Source organism: Lycorma delicatula, chromosome 5, assembly GCF_047948215.1.
Source record: "Lycorma delicatula isolate Av1 chromosome 5, ASM4794821v1, whole genome shotgun sequence".
In the NCBI taxonomy this organism is placed as follows: Eukaryota; Metazoa; Arthropoda; class Insecta; order Hemiptera; family Fulgoridae; genus Lycorma; species Lycorma delicatula.
Genome location: NC_134459.1, coordinates 91,735,211 through 91,759,379, shown reverse-complemented (window position 1 = coordinate 91,759,379; position 24,169 = coordinate 91,735,211). Strand labels below are relative to the sequence as shown.

The 24,169-nt window shown below is 29.2% G+C and overlaps 1 protein-coding gene across 1 annotated transcript in view; it reads right to left on the bottom strand.

Annotated features, from left to right (window-relative positions):
• The window catches only part of amon (prohormone processing protease amontillado), a 642,069-nt gene extending 621,163 nt beyond the window's left edge, over positions 1 to 20,906 (bottom strand). The window contains exon 1 of the mRNA XM_075365301.1: positions 20,726 to 20,906. Coding sequence (XP_075221416.1) covers positions 20,726 to 20,875 — 150 coding nt within the window. The 5' untranslated portion in view covers positions 20,876 to 20,906. The remainder of the gene's footprint in view (positions 1 to 20,725) is intronic.
• Positions 20,907 to 24,169: the final 3,263 nt, after the last annotated feature.

Here is a 24,169-nt window from a genome sequence, read left to right as displayed (position 1 = left end):
ACGTGGGAATATGGAAATGGAATTTTGTAGCGTATGAAAAATGACATGCTTGGCCGGGATTCGAAATCGGGACACTCAGATAAAGGCAGAGACACTATCACTCGGCCGTGGAAATTTATTTCTTTTAACTACCTGTTGTCCTTTTACACTTGTTTCGCACATAAAGCATCTGATTAAAAGCGACAATAATCAGAAAATATTATCTGAAAGTAATGATGTTCATAATGCAGCAGTTGGAATATGAACAGAAATAAGGTTCGTTTCAAGGTTAAATATCACCTTTATTTCGGTAAGCAAGGCGTGCTGATATGCATTGAAGATATGAGGAAAACGTTTTATTCTTCACTTTAGGGAAAGAAACGGGTAGTTTTTTTTTTCTATTTCTGGGAGTAATTATTATCTCATATCGTCTACTAAATATTCAACACACTGTAGAAAGACAATGGAAATACACTGTTTGATATGACTAAGAAAAATTTTACGTAAACGTTGTAATCATCAAATGTAAAAATCAGCAGCTGGATCCTAGTAATCACTTAATAGTATTTAAAACTTGTTTCAAGTTTTTCAACTATTTCGCATATAAAAATTTACATTTACTAAAGCTTAAAAGAATTCACGGAATTTTTAAAAATTTCAAGAATAAACTGTCTGATATGTAGCAGATACTTTTCAGTATTAAAAATTTGGAACACTTACCCTTCCACTAGGAAGAAAGTATTTTTTTAACTGGAAAAATGAACCTAAGCTATAGATCAGGTGTGGCCAAACATTAGCTTTTAGGGGCTACTTTTTCCATAAAATATAATCTGCGGTCGACTATGGATATGGGCAAATAATTTTAAAATTTTAGAAGATAATTAAAGAAGTCATTATATCGCCGATTTAAATTGCAAACTTCCACTTTTGGTCAAAAATTACATTTTCACACTATTAGAAAGAGAAAAACACCTTACATTGGCTATGAAACACCGCTATTATGCACCTATTTAATTGAAATCACGTGAAAAGCAAAAAATTTATGCGTTTTAAGAAAGTTGTGCAAAATATGCTGAATATGAGTTAGCAGGTTTGCAATTCTAAGCCTACGATATATTTTTTATTTTATGAATTCAAACAATATTTATTAAAATTTTAAAAAATACAATGTTAAGAAATAAATACGAACAAAACATATTTTTTAGTTTATGAATTCCAACAATATTAATTAAAATTAAAAAAAAAACAATGTCAAGAAATAAATACGAACAAAACAAATTTTAAGCATACAATTTTTATTTGGATGAAACTTGGCATTGCATAAGAGCAGCAAGTTTCTCAAAATTTGGCTAATATGAACTTAAAGCAATTCTTAAGCATGACTCTAAATGTAGATCCGTTATTTGCGATCGCTGTTTTGTTTTGATCGCATTCATATAAGAAAATGCGGATTCACATAAATATGTGGAGCCAAAGAAGGCATTGAAACGAGCAACAATTGTCCAAATATTTGGATATTTATCTTTGCTTATTAGTTTCTAAAAATTGCTATCTGAAACCATTGATTTTAGATTTATATCGCATTTAATATTTTGTATTTCTTCTACTAATTCTGCTATATTTGTAGTATTAAGAAAATTGTGAAGTTTCTGTGCAAGACTTTCAACGTCGATGTCATTAAATGGGTAAGATAAAAAACAGGCAATATCTTCAAGTTCACTTAGTTTGAGAAATCTTCTATCAAATTCATTTAGAAGCATTCCAATAACATCAGCATATTTGTCGTAAGCAACAGTCTTGTTATTTTTAGATTCATCTGCCAGATTTTGATAGTGTTTTAAATCACGACGCTTTAGTTGCATTGCAAGCATATTTAATTTTTCCTTAAATGACTTCAAAATGCTAATCATATGTATTATTGTTTTACCTTTACCCTGTAGTTGCTGATTTAATTGGTTTAATTTTTCAGTAACATCACAGAAAAAAGCAAGATCGAGAAGCCATTCTTGATCATTTAATTGCGGATATGAATCACCTTTAGATTGTAAATATGAGGTTATTTGTGGCAGAAGTTCTCTAAATCTTGCTAAAAATGTAGCATGACTTAACCATCTTACATCAGTATGAAGTAACAGTTCATTGTGTTCTTCACCGCATTCATTCAGCAAAGCGCGAAACTGACGACGTGACAAACTTTTAGATCTTATGGAATTTACAATTTTAAACGCAACATCCATAACATGATTGAATTTTAACACTTTTGAACATAATATTTGAGTATGTATGATACAATGATAGTCAATAAAATTTGGAATGTCATCATCACCTTTACACAAAGCAACGAAGCCACTTTTGTTGCCAATCATTGCTGGAGCCCCGTCAGTGGTTATTGATACCAACTTGCAGATTGGAAAATTTGTTCGTGCAATATAATTTTTAAATAAATCAAAGATATCTTGACCTCTTGTGCGATCATGCATTGGAATAATAGTTAATAATTCTTCTGTAACCAACATATCATCGAAAACCATTCGAATAAAAACACATAATTGTGCAGTACCGATATAGTCCGTAGATTCGTCAAACTGCAGTGACAATACAACGCATTTATTAATGTTTTCATGTAAAATGTCTTCAAGATTTCGGCTCATTCCTTCTGTTCTACGCATAACTGTATTTCGCGATAACGACATATTTTTGATTAATGTCATTATTTCAGATTTATTTTTAAAATTCTGAAACAATTCTTCTCCAGCTTTAATGAATGCCCCTTTCCATATTTCCCCATCTTGAAACGGTTTGTTGTGTTTAATCAAAGTTTCAGCAACTTTGAATGAAGCAATCGTAGCTGTCTTCGAATTTGTATTGTATTTTAAAAAACTATTTTGTTGTGCAGTTATTTGTGCCTTCAGTTGTTGCACTTTTGTTTTTCTTAACGGAGTGCCACGTGGATAATCTTCTTCGTAATTTTTATGATTTGTTGGATAATGTCTTTTAACGTTTTCTTTCTTAGACAAAGCTACTGTTGCATCGCAAATAAAACAGATACATTTATCTTTCATCATAGTAAAGAAATAATCTTCTTCCCATTCACTGTGATAATGATACGTTTTTGCCTGCTTGTACTTGGATTATTCATTCTAAAAGAATAGGGTTAAATATTATTTTAGAATTTACCTACTAAAGATATTATTACGGAATATTTAAAACAATAACTAACATACTTACTTCTGTTCGCTATCACTGATTGTCACTTCAATGGCTGTCACTTTACTATCTAACTCTCTAACACACACTGATACTGATATGCGCCCTGTCTATGTTCGCTACAGAGAAAAAGCAAGTTGAGACACACGGCCACACAGCTACCAACTAGCGCCGACAGAGCGCGTTCAGTATTACTACATTGTTTATCTTATCAGGATAAATATAAACAGTATGTATGTATGTTTCACAAATAATTTATTATTGTAAGATTAAATTATAGAATTAAGAATTTCAATCATTTATTTAAGTTAGAACAAATTGTTCAACTTTGGCTTCGCGGGCTACTTTTAAAGCCTTTGCGGTCGACCGCGGTCGACTTGTTGGCCATCCCTGCTATAGATCAATTAAATGTCTTGATACCGGTGTAAAGTACCTTCACTAGGTTAATCCTGTCCGAAATCGCACTCCTTCCGACTTTAACCATGTACACACAGCGTCATCTTGTATTACATATAACAATCTCATTAAAACATTACGTATAATTCTATTTCAATGTTTTCAGACGATATGCAAATATATACTGTATGTATAAACATAATTCCGGTTAAAAAATGATGGATAGTCTATTGCTAACTAGTTGTTTTGTTTTCTAAGAAAATTTTATGAATAGAACTTTTATTTATTATTTTATATAAATTTTAGTTTATTAATTTTATGTTTTAATTTTTCCTTTTTTAATAAAATTTTACGATTTAATATTAGAAACTAGAATAATAGAAGCTATTAACACGAAGCATCTGCATGAAGATTTTAATCACCATCGTGAAGGATTTTATAGCATTTAATACACAATAATAGAACTTTATTTATTTATTATTGTATTCCTTTTTGTTTAGCTTTATTGTTTCTTCATTTTGAGCTAATGATAAATTCATCCCTTTGTTTTTATTTACAATTCTGGTTTTAATATTTGTTTATTCATTTCCTTTATATCGTTTTCTTTTTTTATTTAACGGTTTTGATTTTTTGTAGTTATAACTTTAGGCTGTTTTCAAAGAGATAAAAACGCTTTTAGAATATTAATACGGAAAAAATATTTTAAAAATTCATTGAAAAATAAAATTTAAATTAATGGATAAAAGAAAGAAAAGAAATTATACGATAAAAGATTTTAAAACAATTCACAGAAAATAAAATATACTTTTAACGTATTTAATAAATAAAAAGAAAGATATCTAAAGATACCATTATAAAGATCAGTTTGAGATAATAGGAAAAAAGAGCATTAAAGAAAAAAGGAAAAGAAATGAAAAAAGTTCAAGATAAAAGTAAGATAGAAGATCACAGTTAGAAAAGAAATGTATGAAGGGAAAAGAAAAGTAACGATTTCTGAAATCTGAATCTGAAAATACAATGAAGCTTCTTTGTAAGGACCACCACCCTATGTCCCACAAGATCAACTATCTGATACTTTTTCACACTAAATTGACACTGCAGATATTCACTACTTATTCGGTTTTTATCGATTATTTTTTTACGCGCACAAACAGACGTATATTCAATTGACTTTTAGAGACATCTGGTAATTATGGTTGAAATTAAATTTCATTTAAAACGTATAATCAAAGAAAGCAAAAATTAGCATAAAATTTATTTTTAAATTTTAAATTTAAATATTATTAATATAAATTGCTCTGAGTTCTTATACTCGGAAAGGAACACCCGTAAAAAACCTTAAAAGAAATTCTTCCAACAAATTTGATATTTTCAATTTTTGATTCCTATCTTTAGCTATTTATATTAAAATCTACTACTAAATCACTTTAAAAAAAATACAAGAGGTGGATTTAGTTGCAATTTTTATTTATTAAAATTTTTTTAAATCTGTTTTTTTTCATCAGGCACAATTAACTTAAGTAAATTAAAAATAATATGAGTTTATCCGTTCGAAATTTTAACAACCGGTTTCCACAAATGTTTTTTTTTTTTTAGTAAAATATACTTTTATGTCTTGAAATCTATAATTAAAATGCATCCAGATTTAATAAATACTGGAAAAAACCTGCCTCCACCTAAAGAAGATCAAAGGTTAACATGAACATTTTAAATAAATGTTTTAACAATTCATGCAGAACGTATAACATAATAATAACGTTTTGTATTAATCTTAGTAGTTTTCTTTTTTTTTATTTATGGTAACATAATGAAAAATGAAATTTAAGCGACTAAAATTTTGAAGAATTAGATTTCAGTCAAAGGAATATAAAATTCCCTTTAATTATTTTATGCCAACACATTGTTAAGATTTTAATCAGGTAAAATTAATTTTATAATTTTAATTAAAATCGTACTTAATGTGAACACAAAATATAATTAAGATAATTGGCAAACGTGCTTCGATTTTAGATAAAATGTTATCCTGGGTTTTATCTTTCGTGAAAATACGCTGATAAACATTCAGTTCAGTAACATGTTATACAGATATTAAACACACGTTATAAATAAAATGCTGTAGGTCTTTAATTCCTTTAGGTATTTAAAAGTGGAAAGTTCAACAAAAAAATTACGATCACTCTTAACAACTGATAAAATTTAAAATTAGTTCAGAACACGAATAAGTAAATCAAAAATATCTGATCTGAAGAAAATAATTATTTATGTCTGTAATACATACTAGCCGTAGGTGTTGTAACTTCTAGTTGTGCACGTCTCTTTTTGACTGCAATCGACTGGACCAAATTGTCCAAAAAACCCCAAAATCCAAAAAAATTTGGATTTCGGACTTTTTATTAACTGCAGTAAAAGCCCTCATTAAGAACTTTTCAACGATGTATCATAAGTAGTACTTATTTTCATTGGTTCCAGATTTAGCCAAATAAATTTTAATTAATGAAATATTTGGATCTTATAAGGAAATGACACATTGATTCGAATCAGACTTCATCTCCTTTTTTTTAATTTAAATATATTGATTTATTAATAATTATTAACCTCTGAATGTAAAAAAACTTTTACAATAAATAATAATTCAATAATAACAATAAATATATATATATATATATATTAATATAATATATAAATATATATTATTATATATTATATAATATATAATATATATTATTAATATATAAATATATATTAATAATATATAAATATATATTTATATAGATACAGATCTGAAAAAAATTGATAAAATTTTATGTACTTTCTATTTTTAAAATGTGTATGTGTAATTTAATAGACGAACAAGAAAAGTCATGAGGTGTCTACATCAGATTTTTTTTCTTACGTTACAAAATTATTTGAATTACGTAAGAACCCGCTTCAGGTTATTTAGTTTACCAGAAATAAGAAATCACAATCAAAATTTCGAAATAAGTAGTTTCAAAAGTTTTATAAGCTTTATTATTTATTCGATTAATTATTTTCCAAAATTAAATTGTTGTCTCAGAAAAAATATATTAAGATATTTTTTCCTAATTAAAATATTTTTCTAAAAATTATTTGTTTCGCCAAATCAAAACTTATAGGTTTTGGTTTCTATTCGACTGTTTTTATTTTTAAAAATAAAGATTTGAATTTTTTTTATAACTCCGGATGAGTAATTTTAAAAACAATTTTTTTAAATAATTTTTGTTTTTAAAATTAACCTCAACCTTTTAAAAAGAATTAAAGTACGTTTATTGTTAAAATTGGGGTTTTATGAGATTTACCGAAATTTATAAGATCAAACCAAAGCAATATAAATAATGAACGCAAAGATATAGTGGGGAAGAAACATATTCAAAGTATAAAATTATGATAACATTTAAAAGATATGTTTTTAATCAGATAGAGAGATAGTCTTCTGAGATACTCTCATAGAAATTATATAGAAAGATAAGAATTTAAAGGAAACACTGGATAAATGAATGATTATATCGAAAAAAATACATAAATATTCAAAAAGTAAACTGTATTTCATTCACTAAAATGAAAAAATGAGTATAATCTACGAGAAACTGGATTTTATAAAAGCTCGTATCGTTATACCTATCTTAAAAAAACCATTCAGTTTTATGGTCAGAAATGGAGAAATATAGCGTTCATGGGTACCGGTAGAGTAAAGATAATAAAAAACACAAAATAATACTGCATTGAAATAAAAAGTTAAAAATACTCTGTTTGATAAACCTTGACGTGTTAAACAAAGAAGGGTGTTACTAAATAAGAGAAAAACGAAATACGAAAAAGTTTTTTAAAAAAAAATACCACAACGGTAAACAACAGAGAATTGCAATGAATGTTTGCATATTATCCTGATAGGTTCCATAAAATAAAATAAATGTTCATGAAAGACAATCAAATAATTTGTACCTTATAAAGTTGTAACTTAATAACATTTTTCGTACTTTTTCTTGATTTATAATTTATAATTTTTTCATAACCGAAGTTTTTATATATTCGAATTTTTAATATTTAAAATACGACCGAATCAACATTTTTAATTAATCTGAGCTTTTAGATAACAGTACAAAGTAAAACAGATGGGAAAACTTATCATTTAGATCAAAGCGAAACCTGTACTGCAAACGTATATGAAAATTTACATCTGTACTGCCGCATGATAAGCAATTATATATTATATATTATATTTATCATGTTACATTTTATAATTAAGCACTTGGACTTTGAACGATATTTAATTTTAATTATTAAATTATATTTATTACAGGTTATAATGAATAACGACGTAGAGTAACGGTTAATTAACTGGATTTGTGGCAGTACGTTTAGCAAATCGATAAAAGCTGGTGCAATAAATATTAATCGTAAATGGCCTAAAAATCTAAAAGCTAAACCGCAGTAAAAGATACGTCTCATCGTAGTAGACGTTTACGGTTTAAAAACAAAATGCAACTTTACTAAATGTGTTAAACGACACCAACCGATTATAATTTTTTTAAGATTTAATAACGGGGAGGTATCTAACAACTGACATAATAAACTTACAATAAATGAACAATTGGATATTTCTATACACCTCTAGACCAATTCCATTTCATATTTCAGTAAGCGTAAAAGGATCATTTTTTTTAACAAACCAAAAGATTGATAGTTCAACAAAAGAAAAGAAGAGGTTCATATATCAAGTTATTCAAAAAATAATTATTTCCTTGTATGAATACGAGGAAGTATTGTAATCGCGAAAAATTTCGGTTATCAGATTTCAACGGAAATATCCATCTTGACTATTCCTGAATCTATCTTGACTAGTTTCGGCGTGACGTCTGTACGATGTATCTAGCATAAATCAAAAACGATTAGCCGTAGGATGTTGAAATTTTGGATTTAGGACTGTAGTAACATCTAGTTGTGCACCTTCCCTTTTGATTGTAATCGAAAAGTGTCAAAAAAAGGCCAAAATTCAAAAACATTTGGATTTTTTACTTTTTCTTTGCTGCAGTAAATAGTTCCCACTGAGAGCTTTTCAACGGTATATCGTGTGGTACTTATTTTCATTGGTTCCAGAGTTATAGCCAAATTAAATTTCAATTAATGAAATATATGAATCGTACAATGGGAAGGCACAATGGTTTGAAACAAACTTCATCTCCTTTCTTTTAATCGTTATTAAAAAAATGTATTAATAATTTAAAAAAGCTTTATTAATAACATAAGAGATTTATTAATAATTATTAACCTCTGATTGTAAAAAATGTGTATATGTAATTTAATAGACGTACAAGGAACTCATTTGGTGACCACATCAGATTTTTTTTAATTTCACACGGGGAAAAATAAGTATCATTTGTCGGTATTAACAAATTAAATTAAAATTTATTGCTTCTCAAAAACGTGAGGATTTATTGAAGTAAAAATTTAGGAAAAAATGTTAAAAATTATTCGCTCTCCAAGTACCTTTTTTAGAAATGTGCTTCTAAAATATATTTTCTGAGTTACGGCATCGACAGTGTTGTAAGTGCAATAATGTAAATCGTGCCCGTCTTAAAGCGGTTAGGAAACCTATAACTGACCTATTCATTAGTGGTCGAATATGGCATTACATTTACATATTTATATTATATTAGTTAATTTTATATAATATTGTTTCCGTAAAATTTATCAGGTTTTTAAGTTTTATCATTTTTGAACACGTTAGTTTTGGTAAATTATACGATACTAGCCGATCAGGGCTCGCACGCTCTTCCCGTCTAGCCTAGAACCCCGCTGTGTTCATTAACCTCATACTTGTAAGAATAATGCTGATAAATAACATTTTAAGCCTGTTCAATTTATAAAAAACTATCAGTATATATTGTGATTTATTCAAACAACAGTTTAGTCGGCACAGGACTGAAAACTTTAAGAGATCTGAAGTATGCGGGTTTCACAACAATCGTCTCCAACCTTAAAATTAGTAGTTATAGCTGGTTACCCGTTCTTCGTACGGGTAAAATAAGTATTTTGCATCGTTCTTAGCGTTACCCGACAACCACCACGAGGAAGTAACCGTAATTCGTTCTTTTTATGTTTTTAACATTTTTTTTTTTGTTGTGATTTTGTGGACAACATCTAAACAATTGACTTGTATACTATATTTACAGCTTTTCTCTCTGGAGTGTACATACACAGATTGTTCCCACAGGAGACTCCGCAGCAAGCCACATACTGTTGCCCGTGCGAAGCACTGATTCTGCAAGTGGAGACCTGCCACATACAGCGTCTTCCCTTGTTTCTTATTTCTTGTCATCGAATAAGCAAATTTAAAAGAAAACTGGATGCGTTTAAAGGTGTAGTCCTAATAAATTTACGCCGTACACTATTGCACATTTAAAGCTACTTTTCTCGATAACCTAATGATATATCGTAGAATGTATCGTAAAATATGTTCGACGATAGAGGGTATATATATATAAAGAATATATCGTGGAAAAACTTATCGTAAAAATTATTTTCAAATATTGCAAGTAGTTTCTGAATTCCATTTGAGCCAACGGTTTTACCATAGTAAAGTTGAATACAATCCGGTTGCCATAGGCAAGGAACACAATCCGGTCGTTACTGCAAGTCACCATCTGTACAAATGGTGAAACATTTCGTAAGAAGAACCTTATCTTTTGTCCAGGTACAAAACCAAGTACGAGTACATGTAAAATTTCAGCTTAATCAGTTATTTGAATAGTTTTTGCGTGGAAAAATAATGGACTCACAGAAACCAGTATATATACACACGCGCGCGCGCGCGCATATATATATATATATATATATATATATAACGGATACAGAACGATATTCTTTTTTACGACTAACTTATCAGCTAACTAAACCGTAAATCCATTTCACTGAATCAGATTTATCAATCTCCTTAAAAAAACACTGAAAATTATCCGAATTTTTCAAGTGCGTATTACTCCTACCGATTTAGTTACACGAAACTGGTCTGTCTGTAGAAAGGCATAAATAAATATTAAATGAAAATTTTTAAGATTTTTACAGACATTTCTCCTTTAAACAACACTTTTCTTAACCGCATGCTTACAGGAAAACATAAGCATAAAAGTCTGATAACGATTCAAAGTTACGTTCTGTTAAAAAAGTAAAAATAGCGATAAGAAACGCTACGTAAAATAGTTCCGCATCTAATCATATCATACTCCAGGAAAAATCTAAATAAGACCCGGTTAACAAATTTGCAAACTTTTTAAAATAGCTCAGAGAATAACGGTGTACAACCACAAAAGTAACAAATTATGCTGAGGCGACAAAAGTTTTAAACTAATATAAGTTTTCGATTCCTGTTAATTGCCGCTGTTGCGATTAGCACATGTTTAAAAAGTATGAGAATAGAATTTAAATGTTTCTAGTAGACTCAAGAAACATGCGGCTAAAGTCGCGTTCCGGGAAAGTCCTACAATTGTTGGTTGTTTGTGATGCAAGGCTCATACACGCGCGTACACACACCAACACAAAAATCGTAATTTAAAATATTTATTATTTTATTTAAAAATAATACTTTTTCGTTTATTTAATTCAATGATTCTAACTAAAGCGCACGCGCATACCGTATTTTAATTTGCACGGGTGTGACGGTACTAGCGGTGACGGTCGGCACTAAATAAACAATACGTAACTTACACAGAACAAATTTCACTTGTACGGTCGGCATTGAGGTGTAGCCTGGCGGCTACACCAGTACCAACGTAGCAGGTACCGAAGTTAACCGGGTGATCGATATCGAGGTCCAGCCAGACCGTTATACTTTAAATATTATTCATTTATTTAATTCTACCGCTCACCTGTGACATCACAACACAGCAAAGACTACACAGTATTTTTCTGGGTGAAGGTGCGATCTTGCAAAAAAATTTTTTGTAAATATTGTTATTTTTTAATTTTAAACAATGATGCCTAAGAAAAATACGGCCATAATTAGGCGAAATCTCGAGATACTGAGGGCAACCTTGCTCTATAGCCTCACCCCCTTGAACTTTTAAGTTGAAAATTTAATGGCATCAATACCCCATATATAGAAGTAATTTGATCAAGTTTGGTCAAAATCGGTCGAGTTTTCTGGAGATAGAGGGTAATTTACAGGCCAACACCGAACACGGTACATACGAACATTAACATCCGGAAAATTTCCATACGGATTTTTGGATTCGCTAGGTGTCAAAAGAGTCAAGATCTGCTGAAAACCGCATATGCCAAAATTGGACCGATTACAATATCTTTCCTTTTACATATATATATAATGCTATCTAGGCGGGAAAGTAATAAATACTCATGCTTGCGTAAAATAAATAACTCACGCTAGCGAGAACAATAATAATGATAAATAAAAATTAAATCCTGTTCGATTTATAAAAATCAGTGTATTTTAATTTCTTCAGAATAACAGTAAAACTTCTTCAGAGCTTCGCTCGCGAAGTACATAATCAGAATGACAAACATAAATTATTACCAAAATGTTACCAAATCTCGTAAATGCTGATTGAACAGCGGTAGTATAAAACTTTAAAAATATAAAAAAACAATTTTTACCCCTTAAAACATTACAATTCAAAAACCCCGAAAATGATTTTTAAATATTTATCTGAATAATATTTGCAAGCCCAAATCGACTGAATATCTCTTTTAGTCGGAAGTGGGAGAATATTTGCAATCATTGTTCGAAATATTTTTACCTTCCTTCAACCATTTCAAGATCGAATTTCGAAAAATTTAGAAATTAGTTTTAAGATATTGACATTAAGTTTACACATACTAAAAATCAAGTTGATAACTATATTTATTATCAAGAAATTTAAAAAACCCGATTTATTTTTTGTTTTTTTTTTATTCCTTGACTATATATATATATATATTTATTCATTTATTTAAATTCACTATTTTCTACTGCTGTAAGTTTAGTTAAAATCATTTCTGAACAGAAGCAAAAGTTAACATACTTAAACTAATTTACCGTTAAAAATGCAGGAATAAATTCGTTACCAGTATTTTATGTTAGCACATTCCATTTTTTCCACACTACGTGAATAGAGTTATAAAAGAGAATTTTATTTCATTTTTAACAAAATATACGAACAAAATATTATTCAAACATAAAACTAGTTATTTACTCGATTCAATAAAAAACTTTTGTAATTAAATCAAGAATAAATATTAAATTTAACTTTAAATTTAACAAATTATTCAATTACTCATGTAGGCCGATTTACTTTATTTACGAAAGGTCAAATCGTGCGTGTACACAATCTCTTAGTAAGTAAATTTAATTTAAAGTTATAAATTTTCTTTATCGTTTCATTTATCATTATGAGAACCCATAAATAATCACCTGAATTTAAAAATAAGTAGTTATAATACTGCAAAGTTTCATACGTAAATGTCACACCAAATAATAAATAATATTTCTACGTTAAATATACACATAAATTTTACATATTACTAATAATAAAAATGAAAAATTATTTTATTAGTAAGTAGATAAATGTAGATAACTATACTGAGAGATATTAAAGAATGGAAACGGCTTCATATTTCAAAAATGAGGGAGGCTAGAAGGTAAAGTAACTCCGGATGTGCACAGTTACAAAATTGCTACTTTATGGTACATTTAAGATTTATGTGCGCCATCTTGAATCTGCCTTATTAAAACAATCCTTTTTTACTTTCTTGTACGAAGTAAAGGAAATATTGTGATCGTGAAAAACTTTGGTTTCACGAAAAATCAAAAAAAATTGTATTTTTGGAATTTTTCTTACCAGCAGTAACAAGCCCTCATTGAGAACTTTTCAACGATATATCATAAATGGTACTTATTTTCATTGGTTCCAGAGTTATAGCCAAATAAAATTTTAATTAATGAAATATTTTGATCTTACAAGCGGATGGCACATCGGTTCGAGTTCGACTTCATTTTTTTTAACTTTTTTTTAATTTAAATATATTGATTTATTAATAATTATCAACCTCCGACTGAAAAAAAATATGAAAAAGAATCAGAAGTTATTACCCAAATAAAATTTCTTTCATTTTAATTCAAAATTTGTTTAATAATTATTAATAAATCAATATATTCATCCGGAGGTCTCGGGTTCGAATCCAGGTCAGGCATGGCATTTTCACAAAATGCCATGCAGTGCCAAATGCTACAAAAATTTTCATTTAACTCATCCTCTAAAATAATTACCTACTGGTCACGGAGATAAAAAAAAATTAAAAATAAAAATAAATCAATATATTTAAAAAAAAAAAAAAAGTTAAAACTTGTTAGTACATGTATATGAAAGTTAGTACATGTATATGAAATCAGATTCGAACCGATGTGTGCATGGTTACGGATCCGACACGTTCTCACTTACACCACATATCTACTTGAGCGACGTGAAACAAAATTAATATATAAAATAAATTTTATATAATAAAATATATATAAAGGCTGACACGGACACCACACAAAATTGACGCAATGTGGTGTCCACCACAATGTAATTGTGCAACTGTCAACTTTATTACAGAATTGGAGGATCGTATCTCACTTTCAAATGAAATAAATTTAAATGACGTGCAATAAAAAATGTGTAAATGTAATTGAATAAGCTACAAGGGATTCATGTGTTTTCCACATCAGATTTTTTAAATAATCTTACGAAAAAACGACGGCAAAACCCTTTCACGATATATGGCTTTTTTTCGAGTTACAAGAAATCAAGTTTCCACGAAAAAATCGCGGTAGTAATAAAATGAGGTAAAATGTCCCGTAGTAACGTCTTTTATTTCGTAATACCTTTTTAAATGAATTAATGAATTTTTGTATTTTTAAATGAAACACTTCCATAGAAGTGCAGCCATAGAATGGCTCGCCAGGTCTCCAGATGTGTATCCTCTAAAATACTACTTTTGGGTTTACTCAAAACATAAAGTATACAAAATAAAACCTGTAAAAATTGAAAACTTCAAAAGGTGTATAATTAACAAATTTGAACGTATAACACCAAATATGAAACAAGTTATAAACGGATAGATATTTCTTAAGGTTAGCAGCTCGGCCAGACTGTAGAGGGGATAAACCCACCGGCATGGTCTAGTGGTGAACGCGTCTTCCCAAATCAGCTTATTTGGAAGTCAAGAGTTCCAGCGTTCATGTCCTAGTAAAGTCAGTTATTTTTAGACGGATTTGAAAACTATATCGTGGATATCGGTGTTCTTTGGTGGTTGGGTTTCAATTAACCACACATCTCAGGAATGATCGAACTGAGACTGTACAAGACTACACTCATACATATCCTCATTCATTCTCTAAGTATTATCTGGAAGGTAAATACCGGAAACTAAACAGGAAAAAGAAAAAGGCTACAGAGGGGAAACATTTTGAACATTTCTTCTAGAATGGTATGCTTTCAAAAATTATTGTTGTAAGTAATTTAAGACCGAAAGCATTAAATAAATCTTAAAATTAAAAATTTTGATAACTTATATAATATCAGTTGACCTAGCCGTTTAATTTGTAGTAGAGTTACAAATTATTTTGTCTGCTGTATTAAATCAAACTTGTAAATGAGATACATGATTTTAATGTAAAACTTTATGATAAAAACGAAGAATAAAATCGTTTTTCGATAAATACCTTCGTTTTCTTGTTATAAGCAAAGTTGCAAAAATTGGAATATCGCGATAGCAATAAAACGAAGTAAAACGCTCAATAGTAAGTTTTTTTTATTATTTCGTATTACCTTCAGAATTATATCCAATAACAAACTAATTAAAGTTATAATTAATGGCCCAAACATTAAATTGAAAATATAATTGCCGTAGTTCTACTCAAGCACTATTTTTTGGGGTTAAAAATCCACTCCGTCTTTTTTTATAATTTCAATATTGTCACTTAACGAATGATGTCATCCATAGATTTAATAAATTCAAAATGTATTAGAAATTGATTTAGTAATGGAATTTTTAAACGTATAACGTACGGTGTAATGAGAATACTTAAAAATGTTTATGGTTCGTTTGACTTATAATTTATACTCATCCGGGCATCCAGCCAATTTAAGTGTACAAAATTGCACTATCATTATTATCTTCTTTGATAATAATTAAACCACATATTAATTTAAAACATTTATACAATTTTGAGTATTGTTAAAAAATTCGGCACGAAAGAAAACGTTTGTCTTTGTAGAGCTGCAAGTAACAAATCAAAATTGATATGAAAAATAAATTCAATTTTACAAATCGGTTTTTTCTGCATCGTTCTTAAAAGTTTCGATTTATCTCAAGAAAATCATTAAGAATTATGGTAAACTATACATTATTAGTACCTCACTTTAGACTTTTTTTTAACCAACGTGGTTAGGTATTACTTCAGAGGATGAGATGAATGCAAATTTTGATAGCGTGTGAAAATGCAATGCCTGTCCGGGGGATTCGAACCCAGGACCTCCGGATGAAAGGCTGAGACGCTACCATTCGCCGGGACCTCACTTTAGACCTGTTTTTCTGGAAGCGTAATTTCAATTTTCAGTAAACAAACACAAATAATGAATTAAACTAAACGGTTACTGAAATAAATTAAAAAAACAAGATTAAGTTCCAAAAACCGTTTACAAAAATTTACTTAAAATCTAAAACTGGTTGGTTCCTTCAGACTTTTATTTTTTTAGGATCTATTTTTCGACGGAAAAATATATCCTACCGAAGAAATCATCTCTTTTAAATATATTTTTAATACAACATGAATATATAAATTTGACGAATTTATATAAAAATTTTACTTAATCAGAAAACTGAGCAAAAAACATCTACAGTTAAAAACGATATATTCTTTTATTTTTATTAATTTATTTTTATACTTACTGCATTAATAGTTGCGATATAAACTTATTAACTTACATCTACTTAAAACAACTATTAAAAATAATTATTTATTAATTTATAAAGTTAATAATGCATTTTTTAATTTGCACTGTTATTTATACACTTCCTTTTCTCTGTGATTTCAAAACGATTATTTTTTAAATATCGGATTATTTTTTGCCGATTAACCAGCAAACAACAGACAATGTGAAATTTAAAAAAATAAACAATAAAATATCTAGAAAAAAAGAATTTCAAATACAAATACATGATTCGCGCGTGTTATAAAAGTTGATTTATAACAGCATGAAAATCCAGAAGCAAAAGCTTCTGGATTTTTGAACAAAGCCTAAAGCTTACCCCCGCAACCGATAAAGTTAATCAAATCAATTTGTATGAAAAAATACACACAAAAAGCCGCAATCCTATTACTTTTTTTTACATTTTGCTTCATTTTTTATAAAAGATCTTTATTATTCTTTGTTTTTACTGAAAAAAAAAAAAAAACACAAATACGGTATAAATTTTCGCATCCTTTGTTTTGCCCACGCTTTCTTATTAGCATGTTTGTTAAAAAATCTGATGTGGGCACTACATGACGCCTATTAAATAGGCGTCATATGCATAGGCGCATATTAATAGGCGTACACTCCTTGTACGCCTATTAAATTACGTAAAATTTTATTTTACTAATAACTTCTGATTTTTTAATTTTTTTGTTGTTATTGAATTATTATTTATTGTAAAAATTATTTTACAATCGCAGGTTAATAATTATTAATAAATATGTTTAAATAAAAAAAAAATGTTAAAAAAAAAGGAAATGAAGTCGAATTCGAACCGATGAGCCATCGTAAGATATTTATAATATATCGTAAGATATTTATAATATTTTGATCGTAAGATCAAAATATTTGATTAATTAAAATTTTATTTGGATATAACTCTGGAACCAATGAAAATAAGTACCATTTATGATATATCGTTGAAAAGCTCTTAATGAGGGCTTATTAATTCGCTTAAGAAAAAGTAAAAAAATCGTTTTTGGGCTTATTTTGATTTTTGGAAATTGTTGCTCATCGATTGCAATCAAAAGGGGAGGTGCATAACTAGATGTTACAAAAGTCCTAAATCCAAAATTTCACCGTCCTACGGCTAATCGTTTTAGAGTTATGGGAGATACATACGTACGTACAGATGTCACGCCGAAACTAGTCAAAATGGTTTCAGGGATGGTCAAAATGTATATTTCCGTTAAAATCTGAAAACCGACATTTTTCACGATCGCAATACACATAAAATAGAAAAAAATTAATATATATTTTGATCCTTCAATAACTTCTAAGAATAATTCAATAAATATTAGTATACGTGTAAGCCAATTAATATATACGTATTACATCAATAACTTTCCTAATTATATTTAAATTGTTGGTCAATTCAGAAAATAAAAATATACACGTACAAATAAGATATATACGTTATATGTACCTGTAATAAAATAAACTATTGACTATGAATTTAATTCGATTATTCCTATACTTATTTATCTTTTACTTAATAAATAAAACTACAAATTATTTCTACAACTACAATAAACTTTTCGTCCGATTTACTGTCGGGCGATAAAAAATAAAATAATAAATGAAAGTAAAAAAAGTTAACCGCTCAAGTTTATCTAAATTGTATAATTTAATAAACTAAGAAAAGTTTTTAAATAATTTTTCGTAAATGATTTTCAACGAGTACGCATAAAAATATATAGGTCATATTAAACCCAGTTAGAATAAACCTCCCGTGGGTACATCCCCACCATAGTAAGTAGATGCCGGTCACAAGAAATTTTTAACCAACTTACCGACTATGTACTAGTATCATGCATATTCATAACTTAGTTTGAAAAAGAAATAAGGAAGGAGAGAAAAATCGATCCTGCTCAAGAATTTACCCTTTTGAAAATATTTTTTTAACGTAAAACATTTTAGACAACATAAATAAATATATCTACAGTATGATAAATAAATGTAAAGTGTTTGTCACAAAAATTGGGCAAAAATGTTTACAGTTAAGTATATACTTTCATTTCTACACACACTGTATGAATAGTTGCAATAAAAACTTATGTACGTTTTTCTTTCTTTTTTTTATGAAATGTACAGGCATTGACTGCTAAGATCATTTAAACCTAATGGAAATTTGTAGCGTATGAGAAATGGCATGCCTGACCGGGATTCGAACACAGGACCTCCCGGTGAAAGGCTGAGCCGCTACCACTCGCGCCTAGGAGACCTCCTTGTACCTAAAACAATACTACTTAAATATAACTAATTATTTATTAATTTATCCATTTTTTACGATAAAAAATTAATTTTGTAGCGTGTGAAAAATTACTAAGCCTGACTGAACCAAACCTCAAAATTATATTATTTCTGGCTACCATCGCAAAATATTAGCGTCTTTACTTTCCATACGGAAGGTTTTGAATTCGAATGCCGACCAGGCTTGGAATTTTTTACACGCTGCAAAATTCATTTCTAATTATTAAAAAAAAGAATGGAGGATATCTATACTTGAGTGTAGGGCTACAATTATCGGAACGAGAATAAATAGATGATTTACACATTGGAATATGTATATATTTCAATGGTTCGCAGGTCGTAGGTTCACGTTAAATTAATAATAATGAATTCAGAAAAAACGATTACGTAAATTATTTTATTAATTTAAAAAAACCTTATTTAAATTTTAATTAAACATATACAATAGCTTTAATAATATAATTAACCATTTTTTTCTTAACTCAATCTATAAAGCCGGAAAAAATTCTGACTTTCTTTATATCTGAATAAAAATAAATTTAAGAAAATAAATAACCAACCGCAGATAATATAGAATTCTTTTAATTATTTTCTTCTTAAAATGACCACACATTTATAGATTAATTATATTTTATGGCATTAAACATTAAGCGTAACAGGTACACCATTCACAAATCACACATGTAATTAGGACGACTGAAATACATCTATAAAAAGCAATACGTTTGAAAAGATTTCATATTGTAACCGAAACTATATATGGTATAACACAGTTTCGTAGTTGATTATGTTACAAATAAATAAATATCCGCAATTTTATTTTATACGTATATTCCAACCAAGAAAGTAGGTTATAAGGTAATAAATGACATTTATTAATAATTCTAAAGATTTGCAGAAACATTTTAAGTTAATATTTATTTAAATTTTTATATTTTTAAATTATATAATCTTGCATAACAAAACCAAATTCCCGATACATTCATCATTTTATTCATATCGAGCAAATAAATTTAGTTTATATGTAGCCTCTGAAATATGTTACAATATGTTTTTCAAAATTTACTTCATCGTACTTAAAAACTAAACTTATTATTATAAGTATCACTATCATTATTATTATTCCCCTTTGTTAAAGAATTAATAAATCCTTCACGAAAAATATTAATGCAGTATAAAAAATAAATACTCATAAAGAACAATTATATTTTAAAAACTTTTTTCAGAAGTAGTTTAAAAATAACGCTCAACAATCAATTAAATTTCCTTATTATAATGAAATTCACGCACAATCCTACGATATAATTTATTGTCATTTAGAACCGTACTTAAAATAGTTCTAAAGTTACTATAGGTTTAATATTATATTTATTTTTAAAACTATATTACACTTTTTTAGTAGTTATAATTTCTTTTTTTTTACCAGCTGTATAAAAATTTGTAGTAAATATTTTCTTTCGATAAAGATAATCTCATATACAATATATATATATATGTGTGTGTACGAACCGTAATATTTCAAAATATAACTTAGAATTTTATGCTATGTAATAATATAAAAATACATATAAAGAAAAAATGGTGCTTTATATTTTTTATTGCATTAAAAAAATTGTAATAAAATTATAAAGAAATATATCATTTCTCACACATATTTCAGGTGTATTTATAGATTACAACAGAATTAATCTCCCTGAATTCAAACGTTTTAAAACATTTTTTTACGTTTTAAAACGACAATACGAGGACAGCTGACAATATTTGGAAGGGGTTATGTGAGCGCGTGTTACATGCGGTACTATAATAAATGCTATGGTGGTGACGTGTGTATCATTATATTTTCGATAAGAACAAAAAGCGTTAAAAAACATGTGACTTACGGGTCCTAGATTGTCAAACCCCGTACGTGTGGCAAGTTGATCGGCTGCTTCTCTTCCAGGTGTACCATGTAGCCTAACCAGGAAACTGTTGGTGAAAACCTCGGCCGAAGCCACGCTGAGGATGACCAGCAAGCCGGGCCATCTCTCCATGGCTCCTCTCAGGACACGACTGACGACAATGACGTCACTTACATCGATTGCACCCAAATATGGCTGACACGGTCGCGCGCACGCGCTGATTTCTTATTCACACAAGGTACAGTCCGTTTTAAAAGTTTATGGGTCGCATCAAGTAGTGTACAGTCCTCTACTACGCCTTTCAAAAACCGGCAAATTTTAAAAAAGTGCTTTGATGTAAAAGAAAATATAACATATATGAAGGTAATTACTACATACAAATTTCGGGTGCGACGAAAATTTCAAAAAACAACATAGAATATATTGAATAGAAAACTATCATTAAAAATATTTTTTTAACTTTTTTTTAACGTAAAAAATTATATAAATAAAATATAATACGGATTTAAATATAATATACCTGTTGAATAACGACAAAACATCATCTACTACATACAGTTAACGATGATTAAAAAGCAGCGACACACACGTCATACAAATCAATAGCCTCTTCATTATCATAACCTGAAAACAAAACATAACCTAAATAAATAACATGTTTCAGAGAATGTTATGTAAATAATATACAGTACTCTATGTTTATGATAATGACTGTACTCGACATTACAATGACAAAAAAAATGTAATTATATAAAAATCGATAGCGGTTAAATATTCAGTCAACAATGAAGAAAAAACAACTAAGAAACAATAAATTATTTATATAATCGGGTTAAAAATTTAAACTTTAATATAAGATATATTTTACATTTTTCTGTTTCGCAAAAAGACTTAACATAATTACAGTCTTAGAATTCATTCCTGACCAGCACCAAACCGACCAATTTTATCACCAAACTTATAGTAGTTAAATTTTATTTAGAAGAATTTTTGTTTTTCTTTTGTCATCAGTCATTTGACTTGTTTTACGCAACTCTCCAAGATTCCCTATCTAGTGCTAGTCGTTTAGAAAAAAATTAAAAAAAATCATTAATTTCATTTACTCGTTAATTTGGATGTAGAAATAACATTTTTATAAACAGAATTATCATGATACAATAATATTTAATATTGGTTAGGACACACACGTCAAAATATTATAAACTATTTATTTATCACTAGTATATTTTTTCTTTAGTCTAACGATCGCTTAGACTTTTCGATAGTTAGCCATCATCCTCAGACTGGTTTTATGAAGTAAAATTAGTTAAAAGTTTTAAAACATTTTATCATGTTAATGCTTCCACTTTCAGTATAAAATCTAAATGTTCTCACTTAAAACTGCTCAATTTTATACATAAATAAGCATTAATATGTTAAATTATTTTAATATTTTTATGTTATTATTAATACATTTTATCTCTGAAAAATTGCTAAACACGTAACTGAATTAAAAAACAGAAACTTCTATAAATTAAAAAAAAAAAACAATTGAAATAATTTTAAAATTTTTGTTTTGATATTGTGGTGCAGGAAATAGTCTACTAAAATATATCAACAGCAAGTGCGAGCGCCAGCGCGCACACACATAAACAACATGCCACTCTATAACTTATTAATTCATATCTTCCGAATACTTATTAGTATATAGAAAATTTGCAAGCACGTTTGCTTCTTGTTCTAGATATCTTGCAAAAACAGTTTTAAAAACAATTTAATCTTGAAAGAATAACAATAGGTATAGAATTACGCTGTTTCCTTCCTTTCTAAACAAAAGCAAAAATAAAACATTATTATTTCATCTTTTTTATTTTATTGTTTTACTTATTATTCTTTCTGTATAAAACCTTCACATTTTTTATGCTTAATTGGGCGCATATTTTTATTTTCCCACCTAGTGCTACAGCAGAGCAATAACAATAGAAGGGAAAGTATAGTAATCGGTCCAATTTGGGTATATGCGGTTTTCACCGATTCTTTAAGTTTTGACACCTAAGAAACCTTATGGCTCATTAGCCAAGGTATCTATTGGTTTGACTCCGGCTACAACACAGACTGCCTCTGGCGAGACTGTTCCATAACCGCTTATAAAAGCCAGCAAGAGGAGTCGCTGGGCCTGTAGCAAAATTTCCGCGTAACACCTAAAAGCCAAGCGGTGAGCCCAGACAGGTGCAGCATACAGCATAACAGCCTCACTGGCACCTTCGTAAAGGATACGCATGGTACGGTAATTCAACCCCAATCGGGATGAATGACTACGGATTCCATAAAAAGCATCATCGGCCTTTTTTGCTACATACTGAAGATGTTCCTTGAACCTAAAATTCTCATCAAGGATAACACCCAGGTACTTTTGAGCCGTAACGTACCGAATGGGAGACCAGCCATCCGAACCCAGATTCGTCGGAGGCTGCCAATCGGCCCTTAAACAACATCACTCTAGTTTTCTCTGGGCTGAAAATCATCTTAAGTTGGAGACACCACAGCCGGAGTGTCTCACAAGCGTGAGCAGCTCGGAACTCTACTTCGTTACGCGAATCCCCTTCAATCAGCAGCAGCGCGTCGTCAGCATAAGCCACACGACAACCACATGGTAACCTCAAACACCAAAGGAACCCAAAAAACCTGATGAAAATTTTCCGGATGTTAGTACGTACACGCGCACGCGTGTGTGTTCTGTATTAGATGTCGCACTCTAAATCACCTTATATTTCCAGAACTACCCGACCGTTTTTTACCAAACTTGATCAGATTACTTCTATATGAGGGGTTTTGATGTCATTAAATTTTCAACTTGAAAGGTCAAGGGGGTGTGACTGTAGAGCAAGGTCACCCCAGAATCTCGGAATTTCGCCTAATTAAGGCCATTTCTTTCTTCAGCACATTTGTTAACAATTAAAAAAACTATATTTGCAAAAAACGTTTGCAAAATCGCATCCACGCTCCAAAACATGCTCTAACTAGTGGCTAAGTAGGTATACTGCATCAATAGTACCCCTCTCACCAAAAGAAACGCAAGTGAACGACTGACGTACAGCTCCTGTATGTCTGCTATGACGGTAAAAACGTCACAGGAGAGCGGTATAATTAAGTAAATGAATAATAATTAAACTGTAAAAAAGTATTTAAAGTAGCCGCTAGTACCGCCACACATACGCGAATGAAATACGATATGCGCGCGCGTTATAGATAGAATTACTGAATTAAATAAACAAAAAAATATATTTAAATAAAATAAAAAATATTTTAAATTAAGTTGTGCATGTACGTGTGTGTAGATCAGAAAAAAACCGCGTGGCGGGAAAGTATTACAACTGTGTTTTCAACTTTTTTCTAGTTGTACTAAACAAATCACAAATCCAATTATTTTTAAACGATTACACCGTG